The sequence below is a fragment of the Meles meles genome, chromosome 20, assembly GCF_922984935.1.
Source record: "Meles meles chromosome 20, mMelMel3.1 paternal haplotype, whole genome shotgun sequence".
Taxonomy (NCBI): domain Eukaryota; kingdom Metazoa; phylum Chordata; class Mammalia; order Carnivora; family Mustelidae; genus Meles; species Meles meles.
Genome location: NC_060085.1, coordinates 7,916,062 through 7,939,553, shown reverse-complemented (window position 1 = coordinate 7,939,553; position 23,492 = coordinate 7,916,062). Strand labels below are relative to the sequence as shown.

At 59.1% G+C, this 23,492-nt stretch overlaps 3 protein-coding genes across 12 annotated transcripts in view; 1 reads left to right on the top strand and 2 right to left on the bottom strand.

The window, feature by feature from the left end:
* Nucleotides 1-981: 981 nt before the first annotated feature.
* On the bottom strand, nucleotides 982-2,430 carry TIMM29 (translocase of inner mitochondrial membrane 29). The gene is made up of 2 exons (XM_045990518.1): nucleotides 2,248-2,430; nucleotides 982-2,160 (listed from the first exon to the last, which is right to left on the bottom strand). The coding sequence occupies exons 1-2, from the start codon at nucleotides 2,339-2,341 to the stop codon at nucleotides 1,472-1,474; spliced, it is 783 nt and encodes a 260-aa protein (XP_045846474.1). The 5' UTR covers nucleotides 2,342-2,430; the 3' UTR covers nucleotides 982-1,471.
* Nucleotides 2,431-2,476: 46 nt separating this feature from the next.
* On the top strand, nucleotides 2,477-7,178 carry YIPF2 (Yip1 domain family member 2). Of its 9 annotated transcripts, XM_045990511.1 has the most exons (10): nucleotides 2,477-2,576; nucleotides 2,736-2,796; nucleotides 3,148-3,305; nucleotides 3,420-3,500; nucleotides 4,460-4,547; nucleotides 5,807-5,923; nucleotides 6,025-6,191; nucleotides 6,274-6,456; nucleotides 6,545-6,673; nucleotides 6,754-7,178. In XM_045990511.1, exons 2-9 carry the CDS (start codon nucleotides 2,766-2,768, stop codon nucleotides 6,653-6,655), a joined length of 936 nt encoding a protein of 311 aa, XP_045846467.1. In that variant the 5' UTR covers nucleotides 2,477-2,576; nucleotides 2,736-2,765; the 3' UTR covers nucleotides 6,656-6,673; nucleotides 6,754-7,178. The 9 variants fall into 9 exon arrangements, with proteins under 9 accessions (XP_045846467.1, XP_045846470.1, XP_045846471.1 ...); XM_045990514.1 differs by lacking the exon at nucleotides 2,477-2,576 and having other exon boundaries at nucleotides 2,607-2,796; nucleotides 6,560-6,661; nucleotides 6,749-7,178; XM_045990515.1 differs by lacking the exon at nucleotides 2,477-2,576 and having other exon boundaries at nucleotides 2,607-2,796; nucleotides 6,560-6,663; nucleotides 6,766-7,178.
* A 736-nt stretch (nucleotides 7,179-7,914) lies between these two features.
* Nucleotides 7,915-23,492, bottom strand: part of CARM1 (coactivator associated arginine methyltransferase 1) — a 40,511-nt gene continuing 24,933 nt past the window's right edge. Inside the window, exons 2-16 of one of the 2 annotated variants that reach the window (XM_045990505.1) lie at nucleotides 23,141-23,266; nucleotides 21,619-21,725; nucleotides 20,561-20,665; nucleotides 18,725-18,835; nucleotides 17,438-17,615; nucleotides 15,032-15,122; nucleotides 14,769-14,850; nucleotides 10,296-10,381; nucleotides 10,015-10,104; nucleotides 9,425-9,562; nucleotides 9,250-9,339; nucleotides 9,051-9,163; nucleotides 8,876-8,953; nucleotides 8,565-8,633; nucleotides 7,915-8,394 (exon numbers count right to left, since the gene is read on the bottom strand). In XM_045990505.1, the coding sequence (XP_045846461.1) occupies nucleotides 8,252-8,394; nucleotides 8,565-8,633; nucleotides 8,876-8,953; nucleotides 9,051-9,163; nucleotides 9,250-9,339; nucleotides 9,425-9,562; nucleotides 10,015-10,104; nucleotides 10,296-10,381; nucleotides 14,769-14,850; nucleotides 15,032-15,122; nucleotides 17,438-17,615; nucleotides 18,725-18,835; nucleotides 20,561-20,665; nucleotides 21,619-21,725; nucleotides 23,141-23,266 (1,607 nt within the window). In that variant the 3' untranslated portion in view covers nucleotides 7,915-8,251. The remainder of the gene's footprint in view (nucleotides 8,395-8,564; nucleotides 8,634-8,875; nucleotides 8,954-9,050; nucleotides 9,164-9,249; nucleotides 9,340-9,424; nucleotides 9,563-10,014; nucleotides 10,105-10,295; nucleotides 10,382-14,768; nucleotides 14,851-15,031; nucleotides 15,123-17,437; nucleotides 17,616-18,724; nucleotides 18,836-20,560; nucleotides 20,666-21,618; nucleotides 21,726-23,140; nucleotides 23,267-23,492) is intronic. The other variant, XM_045990506.1, reaches the window with a different exon arrangement.

Here is a 23,492-nt window from a genome sequence, read left to right as displayed (position 1 = left end):
GAATCATGGCTTTGCCACAGCTTTGGAATAATCAACTTTTTTTTTTTTTTTTTAAATATTTTATTTATTTAACAGACAGAAATCACAACTAGGCAGAGAGAGAGGAGGAAGCAGGCTCCCTGCAGGGCAGAGAGCCCGATGTGGGGCTCGATCCCAGGACTCTGGGATCATGACCTGAGCCGAAGGCAGAGGCTTTAACCCACTGAGCCACCCAGGCACCCCTGGAATAATCAACTTCTTGAACACCACTTTTTCCACTATACAATGAAGAGTCTGACTCTTGAGAAAGTAGAGCTTTGTACACTAGCCTATTCCATCCCACAGGATTCTGGGTTTCCAGGGTTATTGAAATATAAACAGAATCTGTGATTCTATAGATAATTCCAGATCAGAAAATGTTTTTCCCTCCAAAATCACTTCAACATCACTGTTGTATCTGGGGGAAAGGTTGTTTTTGCAAAAAGATTCCCTGTAAAATCTGTACCACTGACAGTCCCCTGGTTTGGTACAGTTTGTCGCAAAACATTACCATTTGGGGTAAGCTGGGTGAAGGGTACAAAGAACATCTTTGTGCTATTTTTCCTCTTTCCTTTGAAACTGGTTTTTTTTTTTTTTTTTTTTTTTATTTGACAGACAGAAATCACAAGCAGGCAGAGAGGCAGGCAGAGAAAGAAAGAGGAGGAACAAGCTCCCCGCCAAGCAGAGAGCTGGACGCAGGGCTCGATCCCACGACCCTGGGATCATGACCTGAGCCGAAGGCAGAGGCTTTAACCCACTGCGCCACCCAGGCGCCCTTGAAACTGTTTTTTTAAAGATTTACTTGAGAGAGAAAGGGAGAACAGAGAGAGACAGAGCACAGAGAGGGAGTGAGAGAGAGAAGCAGACTCCCTACGGAGCAGAGTTCCACGCAGGGCTTGATTCCCGGACCCTGAGATCATGACCAGAGCCGAAGGCAGATGCTGGACTGAGCCACTCAGGCGCCCTCCTGAAACTGTTTCTTAGCTTTATTTCAGAATGATTAAAACTACTACTCATGAAAATGAGGATAAACTTTTCAACTCCAAATTTAAAATAAAAATCAGAATGGCCTTAGGATGCCTTGGGAGTCACCTGACAGATGTGACCAACCTTGGTCGAGAAACTGTGAGGCTCAATGAGGAAGGCTCGTGTATGTATTAGACTCACAACTAACTCGACAATGATAAACATCACATGGTCTTGTCGCTTTGCTCTCCCCCAACTCCTAGACCAACCGAGGCGGAGACCTAAACCAAGCTAACTCTGCATTTGCTTCAGCTAACAGGAACGAGAGGAGAGTGGCCAAAAAGTCCGTGAAAACCCAAGGAAAAAATACTCTGCACATAATTTATTGAAGTCACTCTGCATCTGATGCTCGCTCGCACCCACTGCACCATCCGCGCGGCAGGTGGTCCGCCACGGCTTGGGCCCGGTCTGCGCCCGGGCCTGGGTCTCATCTGGGGACCTCCGACCGCACCAGGGAGTCAGCCTGACTCAGGGCGAGTTTGTCTTTCTTCTCCTTCTGCAAGACCTGCTCCTCCCACAGCGCCTGGTCCACCTGATCGTCGGTGAGCACGACGGGCTTGTACTTCTCGTCAAAGAGCCGCTCGTTGGTCTCGGAATGCAGCTGATGCGGCCCGACGACGCGCAGATGAGCCGGCAGGTGCTGGAACTCCTCGTCGTTGATGTCGCAGTCGCGCATCCGGGCGGCCAGCACCCACCAGCGGCCCACGAAGCCCAAGTCCAGGATTCGGTCCGGGAAGTCGGTCCAGCGGGGCTGCAGGTAGCGGCAGCGGGCCTGGTAGAGGCTGGCCTCGGCGTCGACGGGCGCCTCGTACACCAGCGCGCAGAGGCCCAGGTTGACGTGGCGGAGGCGGCCGCGACCCCGCAGCCACAGCAGCCGCTGCACGTAGTCCTCGGAGGCGCGGTTGCGCGTGGCCGGGGCCAGCAGCAGAAGGGTCCCGGACGCATCCAGCAGCGCCTCCTCAAAGGCCGCCTCGCTCGGCGCCAGCGCACAGCAGGCCGCCGCGCCGCCCAGCAGCCCCGTGTACACGGCCGCCCGCCAGGGCTGAGCCCGCGCCGCCGCCGCCGCGTCCCGGCAGGCCTCGGCGTAGTCCCGCAGCAGCACGCGGGCCCAGGAGCCTGAGGGTAGAGAAGCAGAACAAACGGGTGAGAGCAGGCCGCTGCGGCCACCCCCCCCCCCCCCCGCCGCCTCCCGCCGCTACTCACCCAGCCGCGTCCACACGCCTGGCTTCGCGGCCGCTGGGCCACCAGACTCTTCTCGGTTTCGGGACCAAAATCTCTTCAGAGCGGCCGTCGCCATTCTCTTCCGGCTTGGCGTCCCTTTTCCGAAGAGAAATACCGTGTATGCGAAGAAAAAGGCCCGGGGGCCTCCGGCGCAAGCGTGAGCAATGCCGGAAGTGGTTTCCCATCGGAAGAGGATAGAAAAGGGACCGGTGCCGGATGTTGCTGTCCGGGATGAGCGGGATCGGCTGTGGCGTGGAGGCGGGCCGCGCAGGCGCAGAGAGCCTGGGCCACGCCGACTGAGGCAGCGTCAGGTGAGGAGGGCGGGGTGCACCTGTGGGGCGGGGTCGGCGAGTTTCACACCCCCCCCCCCCCCTCGGTGCCTTAGAGGCTAGGCTGGGCTTGGGGCTGAGGGAGAGGCCCTGGGGCACCGAGTAGGGTTGGGGGCGGGTGTCATTGGCCTCTGTCCTCAGAGCGGGATGCGGTGACGCCCCTGAGCGACCATGGCAGCGGCCGACGAGCTGGCCTTCCACGGTGAGTGCGGCGGCGACCCGGCCGGAACCTCCCACCCAGGTTCCAGCTGACCGCCAGCCTGAATCCCCGTCAGCCGTGAGCCCTAACCCCGACCCAGGCAAGATGCCCATCCCGGACTCGAACCCCACTCCTGGCAGAGCCTCTGTCCCAGAGCTGACCCCATCCCAGAACCAGCCATAATCGCAGGCCCTGGCTGGGAGTGGGGGAACACGCCTTCCAGCTGCTCAGAATTTAGGAAGCTGGGCCCTTCGGTGGCCCCAGTTGGAGTCTTGGTCCCCAGATGAGCCATGGACCAAACCAAATTGTCCTGACTCCCAAACCACGCCTGTGTCCCATATTCCTTCTCGATAGAGTTCGAGGAAGCTTCTGATCTGCTGGCCGAGACCCCAGATGCTGCCACCACCAGCGGAAGCAATCAGCTGACCCCACAGGGGCACGTGGCCGTGGCGGTGGACTCGGGTGTCAGTTATGGAGCTGAGGAGGAAGTGGAGGAGAGTGACAGGACTGCGGTGAGTCCCTGCGGGGCCCTGGCTGCCTCCCGCCTGCCTCCCGCCTGCCTCCCGCCTTGCCCCCAGCCTCTGCCCAGGCTGTACGGGCCGCTACTGAAAGCCCATGCCGTTCAGCTCCTGCAGGAGGAGAAGCAGCAGCCGGGATTCTGGACGTTTGGCTACTATCAGAGTTTCTTTGATGTGGACACATCCCAGGTGAGGCCCGCGAAGCTGGTGGGATGGGGCTTGCAGTCACACGGGGCTCCAGCCACCAGCACTGAGCCCTTCCTGGACACCGGAGTGCTGGGGATGCCCAGGTGGGAGAACAACGAGTTCCCACCCAGGCTGGCTGGATTAACTGATTATGGTGTGACCGGGGCTTGTGGGGACACAGATACATGTGCTCAGGCAGGTTAGAGAAGGGCCTCCTGGAGGAGGTGAGGAGTGTGCTGAGACGGAAAGGAGGAGGAAGCCTCAGCTGGGCAGACTGAAGGAAAGCACGTGTTACAGGCACAGGGAACAGCAGATACAGAGGACCAGAGGTGAGAGAAGGTGTCAAGTGTCACAGGAGCCCGCTGTCACTTGGTCTGGTTGGAGAGTGTGAAGTGGGGGACAGGTAGGCAGAAGCCAGAGCACAGAGGCCTCGTATGCTGGGTTAAGGAGTTTGGGTTTTATCCTGAGGGTGCTGGGAAGCCATCGACGGATTTAGAGCAGGAGAGGAATGAGTGGAGTTAGCAGACATGGGGCAAGGACGGTGGGTCAGAGGCCCCAGGCCAGGAAGGGAAATAATAAACTTGGGGCGCAGAACAGGGGACAGAGTGGAGAGAGATGTAGGCAGAAGGAGACCAAGGACTTGACTGTCCCCTACCTCACAGTCCAGACACATCACAGCATGACAGGCTGTTTAGGGCAGCCAAGGGAAGGGGAGGCAAAGGGAAAGATGACTGGCCCAGAAGATTCCTTCAGTGGGCACACTGGGGTATTGAGACTGGCTGGGGGAGGGGCTCCAGCCCATCAAGAATCCAGCGGGAACATCTGAGTCCTTGCAGGCAGGGCAGATGGGAGGTCGGCAAGGAGGGAGCCTCTGAGGGCAGGGCAGGAGCTCGGCCCTCTCCTCTGTGGGGGCTAAGGGGCCCCGTGCAAGGCTTCCATCCTGAGCCCCATCTTGTCTCCAGGTCCTGGACCGAATCCGAGGCTCGCTGCTGCCCCGGCCTGGCCACAACTTTGTGCGGCACCATCTGCGGAATCGGCCAGACCTGTATGGTGAGTGGTGTATGCGTTCAGCTCAAGAACTCACTCGGCACTCGTGGACCGGGTGCTGGCCCGTGGATTCCAGCTGAGAAGAAAGCAGGGGGCACTCCCAGAGAGCGGGGGACACACGTTCTGTCTGGGGAGACGGTTATATACAAGGCTGCCAAGGGCAGCAGGGCTCAGAAGAAGAGCAAACAGTTTAGAGCATGTGAGTTGCCGTTTTGCATGGGTTGGACAGGGAAGACCCCTGTGAGAAGGATGAGGCCTTGTTGATGTTAAGGGATGGTGCTGAGGAGATTTAGGGGAAGAACATTCCAGAAGGGGACACGGGTCCAGTGGTGGGGCAGTATTGTCCTTGGAGTAGTGAGCTGCATGAGGTCACAGAGGTGACAGGAGGAGACTGCGCTTGCCGTACAGGTGTCCGTAAGAAGGCATCTCAGTTAAGGGCTCTGAGGCTTCCTCTGGCCATGGGGGCGGGGGGGCACGGGGTGGGAGCGGTGACTGCCATTTTCCACATGTGGGATGGTGGGACCCAGCACCAGGTGGAGAGCAGTGGTTGGACTGTGGACTAGATGTCAAAGTGGGAGCCGACAGGATGTCCTGACATGCCAGAGGTGGGGCGGGAGGAGAGAGAGGCGAGGATGGCTCTGGGGTTTTCATCGGGACTACCAGAAGGATGGACCTGTCATTTACTGACTGGAAAGGCTGGGCAGGCTGGAGGGGAGAGCACGGGGGTGGGAGGCTGGAACCGGAGAGGCCTAGATGTGCCCGTGGAAATGTTGACTGTAAGCCTGTGGTTCAGGACACAGCCCGGACTTGAGGTATTTGGGAGACATTAGGCTGGATGCGACATAAGGGCCTGAGGCGGGGCAGGATCGTGCAGGGGATGAACGCAGAGAGGAGGCTAAGGACTGTGCCCTGAAGGCCCCCATTATTAAAGGGGTCAGGGACTCACAGATGTTGAGGAACTGCCAGGGGAGTGATGGGGCAGAAGCCAGGAGCATGAAGTCCTAGAAAGCACATGGGGAGTGTTTCCAGAAGAGGGAGATCGGCTACATACAGCAAAAGCTATGGAAAGGTCAGGAAAGCTGAGGGACTGAGCCAGCACTGGCTGCAGCCACCCCAACTGGTCATCACTGGTGATGTGGGGGAGTCAAGTCAGGGTGGAGCTAGCTCGGACCTTGGAAAGAGGCTTGGGTCCCGGCACAGTTGAGATGGGACAAGTCACCTGTCCTGGGAGCCCGGTGCTCCTCACCGCACCCGGCCCGCAGGCCCCTTCTGGATCTGTGCCACACTGGCTTTCGTCTTGGCCGTCACTGGCAACCTGACCCTGGTGCTGGCCCAGAGGAGAGACCCCTCTATCCACTACAGCCCCCAGTTCCACAAGGGTAAGTGAAGTGGGTGAGGCCCCAGCCCTGCCTGAGCTGGGAGTGCCTGGGAGTGCCGCGGAGCCCCGAGGGTGACGGCCTGCCTCGCCCCTGCCCCCCAGTGACAGTGGCCGGCGTCACCATCTACTGCTACGTTTGGCTGGTGCCGCTGGCGCTGTGGGCCTTCCTGCGGTGGCGGAAGGGGGTCCGCGAGCGCATGGGGCCCTACACCTTCCTGGAAACCGTGTGCATCTACGGCTACTCCCTCTTTGTCTTCATCCCCACCGTGGTAAGTGCGGGCCCCAGGCTGGGGGCAGGGCAACACGTGCCCTGCGGAAGGCCTGGCGGCCAGCTGCCCGTGTCACCCCCAGGTCCTGTGGCTCATCCCTGTCCCATGGCTGCAGTGGCTCTTTGGGGGGCTGGCCCTGGCCCTGTCAGCTGCTAGCCTGGTGTTCACCCTCTGGCCTGTCGTCCGAGAGGACACCAGGTTGGTGGCTGCGGTGCTGCTCTCGACTGTCGTGCTGCTCCACGCCCTCCTGGCCATGGGCTGTAAGGTACAGGCGATCGGGGCTGGGCCTCGGGCTGGGGGGGTGGGGAGTCACCGACCGCCCCCCAACACTGACCCCAGGGGCTTCGGCACAGTTTTACTTCTTCCAGCCGCTGCCTCTGGCGCCCCCGGCCCCCCCCACGCAGGCTGCATCTCTGTCCCCAGACCTCCCGCCTCTGCCCACCGCTAGAGCCCACGCCACCTAGGGAATGCCCAGCCCGCAGGTGAGGCCGGTTTCCCGTGGCCCCTGGGGGCTTCTCCGGCCCTTCCTCCCCGAGGCCAGGAGTCACAGCTCCACTCCCAGGCGTCTCTCTCTCAGGCCCAGCATGAGGGGACACCGCTGCCCGCCCTGCCCCTCAGACGATGACCGAAGTCTCCCCTGACACCTCGAGATCACTCTGCTGCTTTCCAGACTTTTCTTACAAAGCAAACACTTTTATTTTCTATGCAAAGGTGATTCCGAGAATTTGTAGAAAGGTGGGAAAAGGGCAGCTAAGCAGAGAGCTTCCAGGGGGGCTGGTGCCCCGGGCTCCCCGCCAGGTCTTCTGCTTTCCCTGATGGGACGCGTGGGAGAGCAGACAGGGCCACCCCGGCCTCGACTGTGCCTGCCCTTCCTGGGTGCCCAGGGAGCGGGTCCCAGGGCCGAGCCTGAGCTCCACCACGGCCGTGTTCTGGGGGGTCGGCAACAGGGGAGCAGAAGTAGAAGAAAACTGCCTGTGCTGAAACATACATTTCCTTGTTTATTTGTTTTGTTGGGGCGGGACGGGGGTCCCTGCAAGGCCCCTTCCCAGGCTGGGGAGGGACCAGAATGCCATCATAGTAATAGGGACTGGAGTCTACAAATATCGAGGGAAATACACAGGCCTAATGTGAGCTACGAGGGAAAAGGACGCCTTCCACGATCGATTCTTGAGGTTTCTCATGTCGGCCCCAAGCGGCTGACGGTGACCCTTCCCTCCAGGCCCAGGGCCCATGGGGCCACCTGTTCTAACTCTTGGCAGGGGTGGGGGAGGGGACCTGCAGGGGCTCAGGGACAGGACAGCAGCAAGAGGCAGGGGCCGAGGACGGAGGGCCTTCCCGACAGCCGGGGTGGGTTGTACATTCAAGTGTGAGGTGAACCCTTTGGTGGGAGGGGGGCCTCGGGTCTCCAGAGGCCTGGCCCCACCCCTGTCCCGAAGACTCGGCAGGGCTGCCCCTCACCACTGAGCCTCTGAGTGGGGGGAGAGGGGCTGCTGGCTCGGCCCGGCCGGCCTGGTTTCTCAGAGGGTCTGTGGATTGACACTGGTTCTTCTCGTAAAAAAATAAAATTAAAAAAAGCAGCATGTCACGCCCATTGTGACCAAGGCCTGGTAGTTGAAGGGGAGGCCCCGCCCAGTCAGGACCGCCTTCCCACGGGACACAGGCAAGGGAAGCAGGCGCCGGGGGACCGGGTGGGGTGGCAGCTGCTCCCCGCCCCCCCCACACCGGGCCTGCAGCTGTTAGCCCCGGACACGCCTGTTACAGAAGATGTCAAACCCAGGTCAGGGTGGAGGGCAGGAGGGGGAAACAGGGCTCCCACGACATGATCTTGTGTAAAATACGGCAGCGACACACGCTCAGGGCCAAGATGTGGGTGGGCGGTGGAGAGGGGACGGCGGCGGCGACGTCGTGTAGAAAAGTGTCCGAGTTCCCAGAGCAGAGGGCTGGGGCCGGGTGCTGGGGCTTCCCCGGTGGGGGGTTGAGAGCCGCCCAGGCGGGGAGGGGGTGGGCAGGGTGTTCATTTGGTTTCCTGGTGCTGTCAGTCTGTGCCACGCCGGAGGGGCCTAGCTCCCGTAGTGCATGGTGTTGGTCGGGATGGACATGGGGGAGGCCATGGAGATGGCGGGGCCGCCCATGGTGAACTGGCTGTTGACCGCGTAGTGGGCGCTGGAGCCACCGCCGCCGCCGCCCTGGGCGCCGGAGGACCCTGTGGGGCGGGGGTGGCACGGGCGCTGAGGGGCCGGCTCTGCCCCCTCGCCCGCCCAGACCCGCGGCAGAGTCAGACAGAGACAGAGAGCAGGCGAGAGGGCAGGCGGGCAGCCCCGGGGGTCCACACGCTCACACCCGCGGGGCCCCGCTCCCGCCGCCCACCGTTACCTTGGACAATCCCCGTGCTCATTATGGAGCCCATCCGGGAGTGGGTGTGATTGACAATCCCCGTGTTGGCTGCGCAGCAAGAGGGAGGGAGGAAGGAAGGGAGACGGCGTCACCGCCCCCGGCCCGGCCCACGCGCTCGTCACTAGGGAGTGGGGAGGGTGGGCGCGGCGGCTGCAGAGTGAGGCAGAGAGGGACGGAGCGGGGCCACTGCCGGGAGCCCCAGGAAGAGAAGGGAGTCGCAGAGAACCCAGGCCCTAGAGAACTGTGGCCGCCCACCCTGCGCCCCCCCCCAGGCCCCAGGGGACACTCACCTAAAGGAATCAGGTTGTTGTGGCCCACGCTGGAGCCGCCGGCTATGACACTGCTCAGGTCGTAGGCGGTCGGCATCCCTGTGTGCAGAGCGGGCGACGTCAGGGGCGGGGAGGCCGTGTCCCCCACCCCCCAGCCCCGCAGGAGCACCCCGCCCCGCGCCCACGGGCCACTCACCAGCCACGGCCATCCCACTGCTGAGGTTGTAGGTGCTGCCCGTGTTCCACATGTTCTCCGAGGGCGACGTGTAGTGGGAGCCGGGCGGGGGCGAGGGCGTCGTGCCCGTGTATCTGCAGCACAGACAGACCAGCGTGCAGGGCTGAGAGGCCGCAGGGCAGGACGGGCACCCCCTGTGTAGGCTACGGGCCCATCCTACCTGAAGAAGGGGTTTTTCAGGTCCAGGAGGTTACTGGATTTGGAGCCCGTCTGGTCTACCTGGGCCACAATACTGATGTCGTAGCTCTGTCTGCAGAGAGGGCAGGGCAGGACGGCCATGAGCTGGCTGGGGAGACAGAGCCCTGCCTCCCCCAGCCCCGGGTGGCAGCACCCACCTTTTGTTGGCAATAAGCAGACATGTCCCTGAGAGCGTGTCCCCGGCCTTGGCGAACAGTGGTGACTGGAACAGGCAGCGGACCTGGTACCAGTGGGTCAGGGGCTCCGTCGGGGCCGTGGACAGCCATACTGTCATTCTGCCAAGCAAGGACAGGCACACGCTGGACCAGGCTGCAGCCCCCACACTGTGTGCCTCGAGCTCTCCCCAGACGTCTCTGATGGGTCCCCTGGGGCTCTGGAGCTGAGACGCTGGCTGGCCCGGCGTCCCAGGCACACGCCTATGCACACACGTCCATGCGCACACACACCCCCACAGCTAGGACGGGCCCACTCACCCTGACCTCTGTGCCAAGAGACGGAGACCAGGCCCCATGAAGGACAGTTACTGAGAACAAGAGAGACGTCCCCCGCCCCCAACAACAGTCTCTGGCTCACAGGGGAGCTCTCACTGCTTTTGCGGGGACGATGAGTCTAGAGAATCCTGTCCTGTGCTAGCCCCGAGCCCGCCCTGGGGATCACAACTGCAGGGAAGTCGCTGGGACTGGGCCGGGGCGGCGCACGTAGCACGCCCTGCGCGCTTTGCACTCACATGGAGCCGATGAAGGCGACATCAAACCAGAAAGCCAGACCGTGAACTAGCCCGGAATGCAGCATGTGGAATTTGAATGGGATTTCTATCCTGGAAGGCAACGTGCAGTGATTGCTGGGGAAGCCAAACACGGACGGCCAGGAGACAAGAGGGGTGGCTGGGAGCAGTGTCCCGGGGCCCCTGCCGGAACGCCCTGGGGCAGAGAAGGCCCGAGGGAGTCTGTGCCGGCCCTGGGCCCTAGCAGGAGCCAGGCTTAGCAGGAGGACCATGGGTGCCGGTACCTGTGCAAATCTCCTTCTTTGGCTTCTAAGAAGTTCACTGTGTACTTGACAGACTTGGCCATCAGGATCCGGATGTCAAATGTGTCCTGGGAGAGACCACAGTGTGACTTGGCTTCAGGCACGGAGGCCAGCTGGGAAGGGGAGAGCTCTGCCCCTCTCCCTGTCTGGCCACGGCTTTGAGGCCGTTCGGCTAAAACCATTCTCGGACGTGCTGGGGGGTGGGGGGGGGGGGACGGACGACGTGGCTCGCCACCACAGAGGACAATGAGGAGACAGCTCTCAAAATAACCATTCACGTGCATTAGAGACTTGGCAGCTCCCCTTCTGGGAGTCTGACCTACACGTGTGCGTGGACGTGTCCAAGCTCGCACACACACAACTAGACGCGCTCCGGAAACTGCCTAATGATGCCACCAACGTCCCATCCATCAGAGACTGAGCAAGGACAGGGAGGCTGTTCGAGAACAGGTGGGGAGGGTCTCGAGATCGACTAAGTTAATAAGCAAATGGGGGAACTGTGTTGCCGTCCACAACCGCCAAGCCGGAGGCTTTAGAGCAGACGGACGCTCCTGTGAACAACTACAGCAGCTGAATAAAATACCGGGGCGGGGGGGGCCTAGTTTGCGAGTCCGGAAGAGCAACAGCGGTGGCCGCCGCTCTGGGAGCCAAGATCCTGGAGACACGCTTTTCCGCCTGTGCCTTTCCCCTTGGGGCAGGACCTTCTGGCGGCCTCCCGGGATGGGGACAGCAAAACGGGGGCTCAGGGTCACCAAGGCAGCTAGGATTCCAGGGCTCAAGAAACAAACGAAAGGGAAATGCAGAAACAGGAGGTAGGCGTTCTGCACGCGATCCCACTCCGCGGCGTGGGCCAGTTCCCGAGCCGCACGGGCCTGGGGCTGAGAGGTGGAGAACTCACATGGGAGCCACTGGGAAGACGCTGATAGACCAAGGGGAGGTTCAGCCGCACACGGGTGCTGGACGAGGAGCCCCATGAAGCAGCCACCAGGCTTGCACTGAGACCCCGACTGCCGGGCCCTAAAGCAGCAGTTCCCCAAATGTGGTCCCTTCCAGAGCACTCGCAAGGTCAAAACTATTTTCGTGATAATACTAACACGTTTTCTGCCTTTTTCTTTGGTTCATTCACTGACTGAACACAGAAGTAGAATCCAACTGTCTTCTATTAAGCCAGACATTAAAGAGATTTGCAAAGTAAAAATGCCAACTGTGGGGCGCCTGCATGGCTCAGCTGGTTAAGCATCAGCCTTTGGCCCAGGTATTGATCCTTCGGGTCTTGGATCGAGCCCCACATCGGGCTCCCTGCTCAGTGGGGGGGGCCTAATTCTCCCTCCCCTCCCTGCTCATGCTCTCTCTTGCTATCTCTGTCTCTCTCTCTCTCAAATAAATAAAAATCTTAAAAGGGACACCTGGGTGGCTCAGTTAGTTAAGCAGCTGCCTTCGGCTCAGGTCATGATCCAAGGGTCCTGGGATGGAGCCCCACATCGGGGTCTCTGCTCGGCGGGGAGCCTGCTCCTCTGTCTCCCTCTGCCTGCTGTTCTGCCTACTTGTGCTCTCTCTCAATCTCTCTGTCAAATAAATAAATAAAATCTTTTTAAAAAGCCAATTGTTCTCACTGTAAAGTTTTGGAAAATCCGTTTTTGTGTTGGGCACCTGGGTGGCTCAGTCAGTTAAGCGACTGCCTTTGGCTCAGGTCATGATCCCAGGGTCCTGGGGTTGAGTCCCACATAGGGCTCCCCCTACTCTATGGGGAGCCTGCTTCTCTTTCTCTCTCTGCCTGCCACTCCCCCTGCTTGTTCTCTCTCTCCCTCTGTCAAATAAATAAAAATTTTTTAAAAAATACTATTTATGGGGGTGCCTGGGTGGCTCAGTGTGTTAAAGCCACTGCCTTCGGCTCAGGTCATGATCCCAGAGTCCTGGGATCGAGCCCCAATCAGGCTCTCTGCTCTACAGGGAGTCTGCTTCCTCCTCTCCCTCTCTGCCTGCCTCTCTGCCTACTTGTGATCTCTGTCTGTCAAATAAATAAAATCTTTAAAAAAAATACTATTTATGTTAACATGTAATGGGCCTGTTATTTTAAAACATGTATTTTTAAATTTCTTTGGCTTAATTTTTTTTTTTTTAAATCCGCTCCACATCCAGCATGGCGCCCAACACAGGGTTTGAACTCAACCCTGAGATCAAGACCTGAGGTGAGATCAAGAGTCGGATGCTCCACCGACTGAGCCACCCAGGCGCCCCATCTTGGACTTAATTTTTAATACCAAGAGATACTGACAGCACAGAAATAGCTAGAACATTAACACAAGCTCTTTAGGATCCTCCATTTTTAAGAATGTGAACAGGTCACCTGAGACCAAAACGCTTAAAAAATCATTGCTTTACAGGAAGCCAAGAAATAACCCAGCAAAAGTCAAGTCTGAAAAGCAGCCTCAAAATATGTCAAATGCCTGACAAGGCCAAGGTGATCTATCTATATGGCTAATTGCCTGAAGAAAAACAAATCCTTGGGAGGGAAAACATCATCCAGGGTCTCCATATTTCATTCTGGCATCCAATAAGCAGGTATATGGAGAGAACCAAAGGATGAGAACCAAAAACTAAGAGAGTAAACAAAAAAGAGAAAGACACTTAGCACCTACATAATAAAAGTGACCAGAAACTTAGAGATGTACAAGGGAAAGAAGGTAGAAAAAAAGAAGAATTTCAGAGGACACAGATAATAAGCAAAATGATATCCTAGAACTGAAATTAAGAATTAGAAAATCAGGGGCGCCTGAGTGGCTCAGTGGGTTAAGCCTCTGCCTTTGGCTCGGGTCATGGTCTCAGAGTCCTGGGATCGAGCCCTGCATGGGGTTCTCGGCTCAGCGGGGAGCCTGCTTCCCAGCCCCCCTGCCTGCCTCTCTGCCTACTTGTGATCTCTCTGTCAAATAAATAAAATCTTTTTTTAAAAAAGGAATTAGAAAGTCAGCTTAAACAGCAAAGAGAAGACTGGAACTGGAAGATGGATCAGTAGGAAATATAAAAATGAAGCAATTCGAGAAAAAAAGGATGGAAAATGCAGAAAAGAGCCTAAGAATCATCTGAGACGAAAGGTCTTAGGAGAAGAAAGAGAATGGGGCAGAGGTAGTGTTTAAAGAGACAGTGCCCAAAAGTCTCCCCAAAACTAGTGAAAAACATCAAGTGGGCGGAAACAATAACAATTTTTTTAAAAAGTTTAGAATAAATTTTAAAAAGATGAGAAATATACCCCTAAAGACCAGTAATCACATCAAATGGAAAATGGTCTCAATGTTGTAATCAAAGGACAAAAAATGTCAGTCTGGTTAAAAAGCAAATCCCAAATATGTGCTGCTTCCACAAAACAAACCTTAAGTAATAGGGACACAGAAAGGTTTGCAAATAGAAAGATGGAAAAACAAACTGTACGAAGATTAACCAAAAGAAAGCCAAGGTAGCTGAACTACTAACAGGAAAAAGAAAAAAAAAATGGGGGGACTTTAGGGCAACTAGTAGTACTTGAGAGAAAAAAGGGAACATTTTTTATGATGACAAAAGGATAAATCTAAGAGGAAGATACAATAATCCTAACCTGTATGCACTTAATAAATTGGTGCCTAAAAACATAAAGCAAAAACTCAGGAACAGGAAATCTACAACCAGCGATAGGAAAAAGCAGAAACTTCCCTCCACCACCACCCAACATTAGGAGATAGACAAGATTAGACCAACATGATTAACTAATGTGGCCTGACAATATAACACTGTACGCAACACGTGATAAATACACATTTTTCTCAAGTACACACAGAACTTTAACCAAAAGAGACCATGTAAGTGGGCATAAAGCAACGGTAGGCAAATTTCAAAGGACTGAAATCACATTTCTCTGTTCTCTGTATGTATGTTCTCTGGCCAGAGGAAGAAAAAGAGTATGTAGATTATGCTGCATTTTGAGAAAAAAAAAAAAAAAAAAAAAAAAAAAGGATCATATACATATAGATGTATTTGTGTGTGTGTTTATACATATACACATATTTGTATATGCACGTTTAGATATAAAACTTCTGAAAAGATATACAAAAAATATTGTTTGCCTATACACTTTTCAGTTTTATATTTTTCTTGATTTTTGAACCACGGGTCTGGGTCAGTTCAAAAATCTCAATTAAAATCAATCAAAATCAGTTCACCAGGCATCAGCCCCACAGCAGTCGGCACGTCCTGCGTGCTTACTGCGTGTGAAAGCACTCTCCACGCGCCGCCACTTTCCCCCGACATTCCTACGTGAGACTTCTGTGTCGCAGCCAAAGCAAGAACTCAGTGGGGACGGTGGCTTTCCTAGGGCTGCACAGCTTGCACAAGGCCTGACAGGAAAGACCACGGCCTCCTCTCGTCACCCCAGAGGAGGGCCATGCCCCGTGCTAACTGCAACAGTGCCTTGGGTGCCCCACTCACCACCACAGGCTGCCGGAAATACTCGTCCACCGCAGCACCTCGGAGGGCTGACAGGTCCACTCCATGGAAAGATGGCTGGTACCTGCAGAAAGCCCCCAGCCCCCACAGCAAGGTCACCAGCAGCAGGAGAGACAGGTGGGGCAGGCTGCCTTTTCTCCCAGCTGGCCCTCATCCAGCCCAAGTCTTTCAGGTCCTACTGAGGATGAGGAGAAAGCGAGAAGCGGGCTGTCCCTGAGAAGGCAGGACACGCAGGTCACACTCACCAGAAGTTGGCCTTGGTGAACTGCTCCATGTAGAGCTGTTCATCCGTGAAGGGTGCGAGATGGACGTCACCAATGGTGGGGAACATGTTTCCTGGGGGCGGGGGCAGGGAGGGTGCTGCCATCAGCGCGGAGCATCCCAACGGGCCTGGCAGAGCTTCCAAATGGCCCCAAGATGCCCAAGCCTGGGACTGCCCAGCCTCTCTCTCATTCACCGCTGCGTTTGCGCGACACAGAGGTCGTGAGCACCTTCTCTCCCCGCAGCCAAGATGAACACTTGACACGCACAGACGCGTTACGCTCGGACGGCCAGCCAGGGAGGCAGGAAGGCCTGTCCTTTTGTTCCACTACTAGGGCGGGGAGCTAGGAAGGCGCCCGCCAAAGCCTCAGGGGCAAGCAAGTGGGGCCTGGGGCACACAGCCAGGCCTCCGGGTCCCCGCGCCGTCCTCCAGGCGGGGTCTCGCGGGTGCCGTCGTCCACGGACAGGCGTGCAGCCAGGGAAGGCGAGGCAAAGCTCTCCGGACCGAGTGAAGGTGAGCCCTTGGCCACACTGTCCGGGCCTTGGATGAGGCCAGAGGCCGGGTGGGGGGTTTCTCTGAACCCAAGCTCTGGCATACAGGGTGGGCCACTGGGCTGCCCTGGTCTGCGACATGGCCTGAAAGGGGAAGGGGCGGGAGGGCAGGGTCCTCCCTCGGACTGATTCGATGACCAGCCCGAGGAGCCGGCGGCAGCAGCAACAAGCACCAGGGCTCAGGAGGTCCCACCAGCCCGGGGAACTCGGGCCCCGGGTCACCTGGTCTCCAGATGTGGGCCTCCCTCCCTCCGATGCAGGCGAGGGGGGCCCGGAGGCAGGACTCTGCCTTCTCGTCCAGCTCTGAGGCTCAGCTGAAGCCACTGGGATGGGGGGGAGGAGGGGCGGCGCGACTCGGAGGCTACACTCCAGGCCGTCCGGCAGGAGGACGCGGCTACCGCCCTGGGACGGCAGAGCCAAGGGCGCCTGCTCTGATGGCACCTCAAGGTATTTGCTGGGGAGGGGATTCCCTTCAGCCCGCCACGGAGCGTCCGGAGGTGGGACGAACCGCGTGTGCAGGCTGAGGGCGGGGGGGCGGGGTGGGGGGTGCTGGCCCGAGCCCCACCGTGCTCCGGCTGCCTGACGACCGCGTGAGCCACCAGGGGCCACCGGAGCTGGAGCCACACCGCTGCTGACATCCTCTAAGAGGAGCCCACTCTGCTGGCGCGCCCCCCGCCCCAGCCAGCTCAGCTCAGGACACAAAGGGAGGAGAGTGGGTCCAGGATAAGCCCCCAGGTGGCCTGGCTTCCCGCTCAGAGGCGTGACACGGGCCACGGCGGCGGCAGTGGGAGGCGCTGCCCACGTCCTTCCTCCAGGGGCGGAGCCTGAGGTCGCTCCCCGCAGCCCAAATCTAAGGAGGCCTGAGGACCAAAGTGGTGCTTCCCCCCCAACAAGCACCCCGGTCCCCAAGAGGCCTGCCAGTCCACCAGTTTCTATGTTCTGCCCTGGCCAGGGTCCTCCCAGGCTACATGCACGCACGTGCACACACACACACACACACACACACACACACACCCTCCTACTTGTACAGAAATACTCGAAATACATACACAATCCCAAACCATGCCCGGAAATGCACGCACGTACACACACACACACACACACACACACACACACACACACACACACACCCTCCTACTTGTACAGAAATACTCGAAATACATACACAATCCCGAACCATGCCCGGAAATGGGACACACCAGCAGGTGTTCGTGGCGCCCACGCACAGACCCCCGGTGACCCAGATAAGGAGATCTGAACAGCCAGTGACCCAGCCGCATGGAGAGGCAGGCACAGTGACACAGACAGGAGGCCACAGAGGGCACACAGACAGCTGCTCCCTGATACCGAGAGCCCCCAGCCCACCCTCAAACACACACACAAACGCCCTCCTTCGTCTCCTCGGCTCGGGGAAACTCGGGGGCCTGCCAAGCCAGGGTGAGGTCTGTGGTGCCTGGACGAAGACAGAAGGCGGCCTCCCGGGAAGGCGGCCACCGCAGAATACCTCTGGACCTACCACAACCCCCATTCCCAGCCAGACACGTCCCCACGACACCAGGGCACAGATTCCCCCGTCATCTGGGATAGTCTCTGGGGACCTGGGGGGGGCCCTCTGTACTCGGGCCGGGCCGGCAGATGTCTGGCCCAGGACTCATGAAGCCACAGCCAGCTGGGGTCGGGTGGGGTTCAGGGGTAAAGGCCTAGACGCCCCCGGCCCCCCAGGCCGCCAACACAGGCAGGCAGTGTCAGGAACCACAGTCGGACCGACCAGGCAGCAGCCACGGGCTCTGCGACGGGACCCCGGCCCGGCCGCCACCCACGCCAGCAGGGACACTCACCCCCGGGCCGCAGGTACTTCTTGGCATGGAGGTAGCTCTCGAGCATGCGCTCGTTGAAGAGCATGTAGCCCATGGGCTCCGAGATGATGATGTCCACCTGCTCGGGGAGCGAGACTTCCTCCACCTTCCCGGGGATGACCACGATGCGCTCAGTGAGGTTGTTACTCTTCACCAAGACCTGTGGGCGGGGGGAGGGAGGGGTTCCAGAGGTGTCATGGGGACCCCTGCCCCCAGTCACACCATGGCTCGTCCCCAAACCCCTCCTCTGAGGGGACGGCTGCGACCCACACGTGGCCGCCAATCCCCTGCCTCCACGTTGGCGTCCTAACCACGGCCATCAGCAGCCACGGCCTGTCGGGAGCTCACCGCAGCCCCAGCCCCGAGGTCACCTCTCCCCTTCGAGGACAAAAGCTGAAGAGAGGAGACAGGACGAGCAGGCTTTGCTACAGTCACCAAAGCTAAACTTGGACGCACCCAATCTAGTGATTCCAGTGCTAAGCACGTGTCCTACGGATGGGACCGCACAGCACAGGGGGGACACGTGCGTCAGGATTTGGCGCAGGAGGTGTTTGTACCGCAAAGATCACCGAGTGGACCGAAGGTCGATGGCGACAAACAGTGGTCCCCCCTCCTCGCTCCCCCCACCCCGCCCTCTGGGCCAAGAGATGCTCTGAAGCCACAGTGAGGAAGCGACAGTGAGGAAGCTTGTCCTGTGGGGACACAGACCATCCCAGACAGGCTGTTCGGGAGCAGAGCACCACGTGTGCTGGGCTGTGTCACAGGAGGACGCCCGCCAGCGTGCGGAGCCCGGGACAGCTCGGGAGAACTTGCACACAGGACTCTCCGGCTCCTGCGGGGTGGGGGGGCCCTGAGGGCTGGGAGTACGGGGGGACCATCTGCCGTTTACCCTCTGCGGCTTTTAGCTTCTGAACCTTGCGAATGAAGGTTTCAGGGCTCGGAAAGGAGAAAAGAAAACGAAACCCTGTTGCTTCCCACGTTGCACAAATGTGGGGGGTGGGGCTCAGAGCAGGGCCACTCGCCCAGACAGTCCAGCCCCAGAATCAGGAGCCTCCGAGGACACCAGACGGGCCCGGACCCCGTCGTGGAGGACACACGGCCTCAGGCCCAGCCCCTCCCTCCCTTAGCCAGTAGGTTCTAGACACGAGAGACCACAGAAAAGCAGTGTCCCCGAGGGGGCACATGCCCTGGCAGGGCCGGCTTCCCCAGGCGGGGAGGGGCACAGAGCTCAAGGACGAGGACGAGCAGGGGTCGCCGTGGGCTGCTGACCTCTGCGTGCTGGGCCATGGTGCTGGCCTCCACCGCGTAGATCTTCCTCGCTCCAGCTTGGGCGGCAAAAAACGAGAGGATCCCAGAGCCACAGCCAACATCAAGAACGATCTGGAGGAGGAGGGGGCAGGGAGAACGAGGCACCGGTGAAGGGGATGGTGATCGTGAGGGACGAGCCTGCCCGGGGTGCTCGCTCCGTCAGGTGCACTCCGGGCCCCGCACCCCCCTTCCCTGCAGCCCCGGCTGGCCGTGCCCACGGCTGGTTTCTGAGAGCCACCTGGACGCATGTGAGCCCCTCATTTGGATCCGAGGGTGGCAGGCAGGGGTTTCTGAAGACTGCTAGGCTGCTCAGACCGTGACACTCTCAGGCCAGGTTCAGAAAGGAGAGTTTGCGCTGTGATCAGTCTACACAGCACGGCAGACGCCAGGCGGTCACGAGCGGGCCTGCAGCTTCTCTGGGAGCGAGCACTCGCCAAGGACACCCCTGAGTCCTGCCGTGCGACTGTTAAGGCTCAAGGCAGACCAGCCAGGCCTACATATGGGGCAGGAAGGGGCGGCCCTTGACCCCTGACCCCGCAGGGCATCCCAGCAATGGGAGCGGTGCCCGGGGAAGGCTCCACTTGGCCCAAACGCACATCTCTTGACTCGCTGGGCCAAGGGCTGTGGTTCTCCACAGATGTGAAACGGTGTCCCTCTGGGTCCTCAGCAGCCCAACAGGGAGGGAAGGAGCCCAGAGTGGGGGTGTCATGCGGTCGGTGGCAGGATCTCTGGGCTGTATGCTGACGGCTAGGCTGGGGTGGGGAAGCTGCCCGGCACCCGCAAGGGCCGCTCAGCCCCCAGGATGTGGACCCTTAGAAGAGCCCAGGCTTGCATGTGGCCGGCTGTCCTAACCCGGGACTGGACCGACTGCTCCCTTAGGGGCCGAATCAAGTCGGCATTTCCGGGGGCGCCACGCATGAGCTTTCTGGAGCAGAACTGCTCTGTGGATAGCAGCAAGCCCAGCGGGGGCACCCAGTCGGGGCGCTGGGACTGTCGGGGCCGGGGTCCAGAGATCTGCTCATGACCCTGAGCTCGAGTCACATACACGTGCCACTGGCTGGGTCAGCGAGGCTCCCGTCTTTCTTTCTAATCACGAGTATATGCTACTTGGTAAGAGTAAAAAGATTTTTCTTTTTTTAAATTAGGTATTTTGGGTTTTTTTTTTTTAAGATTTTATTTATTTAGTCGAGAGAGGGAGAAAGCACGAGAAGTGGAGGGTCAGGGGGAGAAGGAGACTCCCTGCTGAGCAGGAAGCCTGATGTGGGACTCGATCCTGGGACTCCAGGATCATGACTTGAGCTGAAGGCAGTCACTTAGCCAACTGAGCCACCCAGGGGCCCCAGAGGAAAGAGATTTCTAAAGCAACGAGGACAGGAACTAGATAAATTACAGTGTACCCACATGTCCAAGGTGTAGCATTAGGTGGAGGAAAGTGTTTTATATAAAGAACCTACAGAACAGATCTTGTTTTGTAAGCTATTAAATTAACTAATTTGAAAATGCATACGCTGATAGATGGGGGGGGGGGTCCCCTGACTGGCAGCAGAGGTGGGTTTGCAGGAAACTGACAGAATTTTCCCTACCTACATTATACACACCAGGTTACTTTTTTTTTTTTTACACAAAAAGTAGAGTTAGCTTTTGTAATAAGAAAAAAAATTAAAGATCAAATCAACGAGCAAAGAGAAACGTAACCAGGGCTGAGGACATAGCACCGCGGCTCGAAACTGGAGGCAAGAGGCACTTAGGACAGCGGAGGGAGGCCGGGCTCTGCCGGCGGGTGCCGGGCCCGCTCACCTTGTCCTTGAAGTCTGTGTGGTTCTGCAGGATCGCGCGCTGGTAGGTGCCCGTCCGCACGTAGTCCTGCATCATGTTCTGCTGCTGGGACAGGTAGCCATAGAACTGGAACAGAGACAGGCCAATGGCACAAGGCACGCGGCAGGCAGATGGCCGAGGCCCCGGCCGGCCCTGTGACAGAGGAGGGCCCACTGGGGCACGAACCTCCCTCAGGAGGCTGCACCCCCTCCGGCGAGCCAGGCCCTGGTGGCAGCTGCCGGCCACTCCAGGGAAGGGAGCAGAAAGCCAGAGTGGCCCCCGGGAGGGACACCGCCACCGTCACCGCGGCCGAAGTAGGCAGCCAGGTGCTGCCTGGACCTGGACACCAACCCAGGAGAAGTCAGAATTTGCCACGGGAGGGGTCCTGGGACGGGGGGGCCGCCTGCCCCATCTTAGGGTCCCCAACGAAGCAGAGTTGTCGATCAAAACAGAACCCTAGAACTCAGGGCGCCAGACAGGTGAGGTGGTGCGGGGTCTCTCTGTGAGACAACGGGCGAGCGGGAGGCAGCGTGGCACCTGCGCCGGGCCACGGGCTTTGGCATCAGGCAGACCTGGCTTCCCGTGTTGGCTCTGTTGCATATTAGCTGTGTGACTTGGAGCAAGTCATTTAACCTCTCTGAGCCTCAGTTTTCTCATCTGTAAAATGGGGACAATAATAGTACTTACCTCCTAGGGTTGTTGGGAGGATCAAGTGCCTCTGTGTGTGTCAAAGCGCTTGGACCAGGGCCTGACCTACAGCACGGGGTCGGGGCGACCGGCTCCCGTGACTCCGAGCGCTCATGTCCCGAGCTCCACCTGCACTCACATACTTCCAGCAACCCTCCTAGGCAGGCCCTGGCATCTCCGTCTCACAGATGAGGAAACTGAGGCCCCGCAAGTGAAGGACACCTGCCCAAGGTTACATGGCCAGCGAGGGGCAGAGCCGGGACGAGAACCCGGGTGAGCCCGCCCTGTGCTGTGCGGCCTCCCAGGGGCCACCCGGTGGCGACAGCCTGGCTGGGGCGGTGACGGGTACCCACCTGGAAATACTGTACGGCAGAGGACTCCTCTGTGCGCTCGCTGAACACCGACCGCTCCAGGGTGTGGCCCCGACAGGTTTTCAAGATGTTATAGAAGGAACAGAAATCTGGAAGGGGGAAGCCAGGTCACACGTGGCATCTCGGGGGGCGGTCTAAGTGCACAGCCCAACTCTTCCCTTCGAGCACTCAAGCCTGGCGATTGCTCTTTCCCAAATAGTATTGAGACTGGAGAAGGCCAGGCCAATCTGCCCCTTGGTGGCCACCACAAGAAGGCCGGCGTCCCGTATGCTCTGTGAGGCTGGCAGGGATGAGCCGGGCCGAAGCCTCGGAGGACGCACGCCCGCCGAGCCACAGTCAAGGCCTGCGGGTCTGCCCCAGCCAAATAACGGCGAGCGCACCCGGCGGCTCCCGGCAGGGTCTGTGTGGGGTGCAGCGGGGGGCGGGGGGGCTGAACCACAACGTAAAGGTAATTGCTGCCCCGGGACCGCCCACTCAAAATGGTCACGAGGGCCAAGTTGTGTGAAAACACAGCGTTTTTGTGAAAACACAGCATTGTGTGAAAACACAGCGTTTTCAAAGGAGAACAGAATCTGTAAGGCAAGCTTTTAAAAACTGCAGGCGCACAGCCTGGGCAGATGAAGTCCTGGAGGCGGACAGCGGGGACGGCCGCACAGCAGCGGGAGCGCACGGGAGGGCCCCGCGCTCGGCCCCAGGAAGGGTTCAAGTGGCACATTTTCGCTACCCGTACTTTACCTCGATTTAAAAAACTGAGAGAATTAAAAGGGAAAAGAGTCAACTAAATCTCCACAGAGCAGCACCAGACCAGCAGGACCTAGAGCGGTGTAAAGGCGGACTCGGGGCTGTCTGTGCAAGCAGGGCAACGGAGTGGGGGGGCTGCCTCTGCGGGGGGCCGGTCAGTCACCTGGCTGCTTCCTCCACCACCCTCCCCCGCCACCTCCTCCTCCGTGGCACCAGGACAGCTGGGCGGCTCCTGGGCATCGGTGGCGGTGACCAGGCCGGGCTGCCGCACCTTCACGCGCTCTCCAGCCCCAGGCGCCCCGTCACCCCCACTGCTGACCCCCACGAGCCACCAGCAGTGGTGTGGAGACCGCCTGCGTCCACTAGCAGCCCCAAAAAGGGTCTGCTCAGAACCCTCCCGTGGCTTCTCTGTGCACTTGGAACAGGGCTCTGTGCCTCGGGACCATGTCTTGCCCCTCTCCTCTGCTTCTAGGAGGCCCAGGTCCCAGACAGCCCCCCATGGGCTCCCCCGTGAGCCCTGGGAGGCAGCCAGGTGGTCGGGGACAGGCTTCTTGAAGGAACGGCGGTATGAGCCAAGCCAAGAAGGGCCCAAAGGACTCAGCAAGGGGAGGTCTGGGGCAGAATGTTCCGGGCGGTGACAGCGGACACTGATCCGCATGGGCATCCTCTGTGACGGCGACCCTGGACAGAGGGATGGGCCGCGGTTCCGCCAGGCTCCAGGTCCCCCTCGGGCCAAGCGCCGGCAGGACGAAGGGCCACGTACCGTTCGGCGTGGCAAACTGGATGAGGACGCTGTTGCAGCCCAGCGTGATGATGAAGGACTGCTTGCCCACGCGGCTGCACTCCGTCTCCCGGGACACCGAGCACTTGAACACACACACGTCCTCGTCTGCGGGAGGAGAGAGGCGAGCATGAACCAGCAGCTCCCAGGGCCAGCCGAGCGAGGCTCCCCGCCCGCCGAATTAGTGCGAGTCGTGTCCCTGCCCCCCCACCTCCCTCTCGTCACGGCCCCCCAGATGCTTCGGGGGTACCCAACAGCCCACTCGGGGAGCGCCTGCCACAGGGGCCCGCCCACATGGCCCAGGCCGAGGAAGAGGGGATGGCCGGGGAAGGCG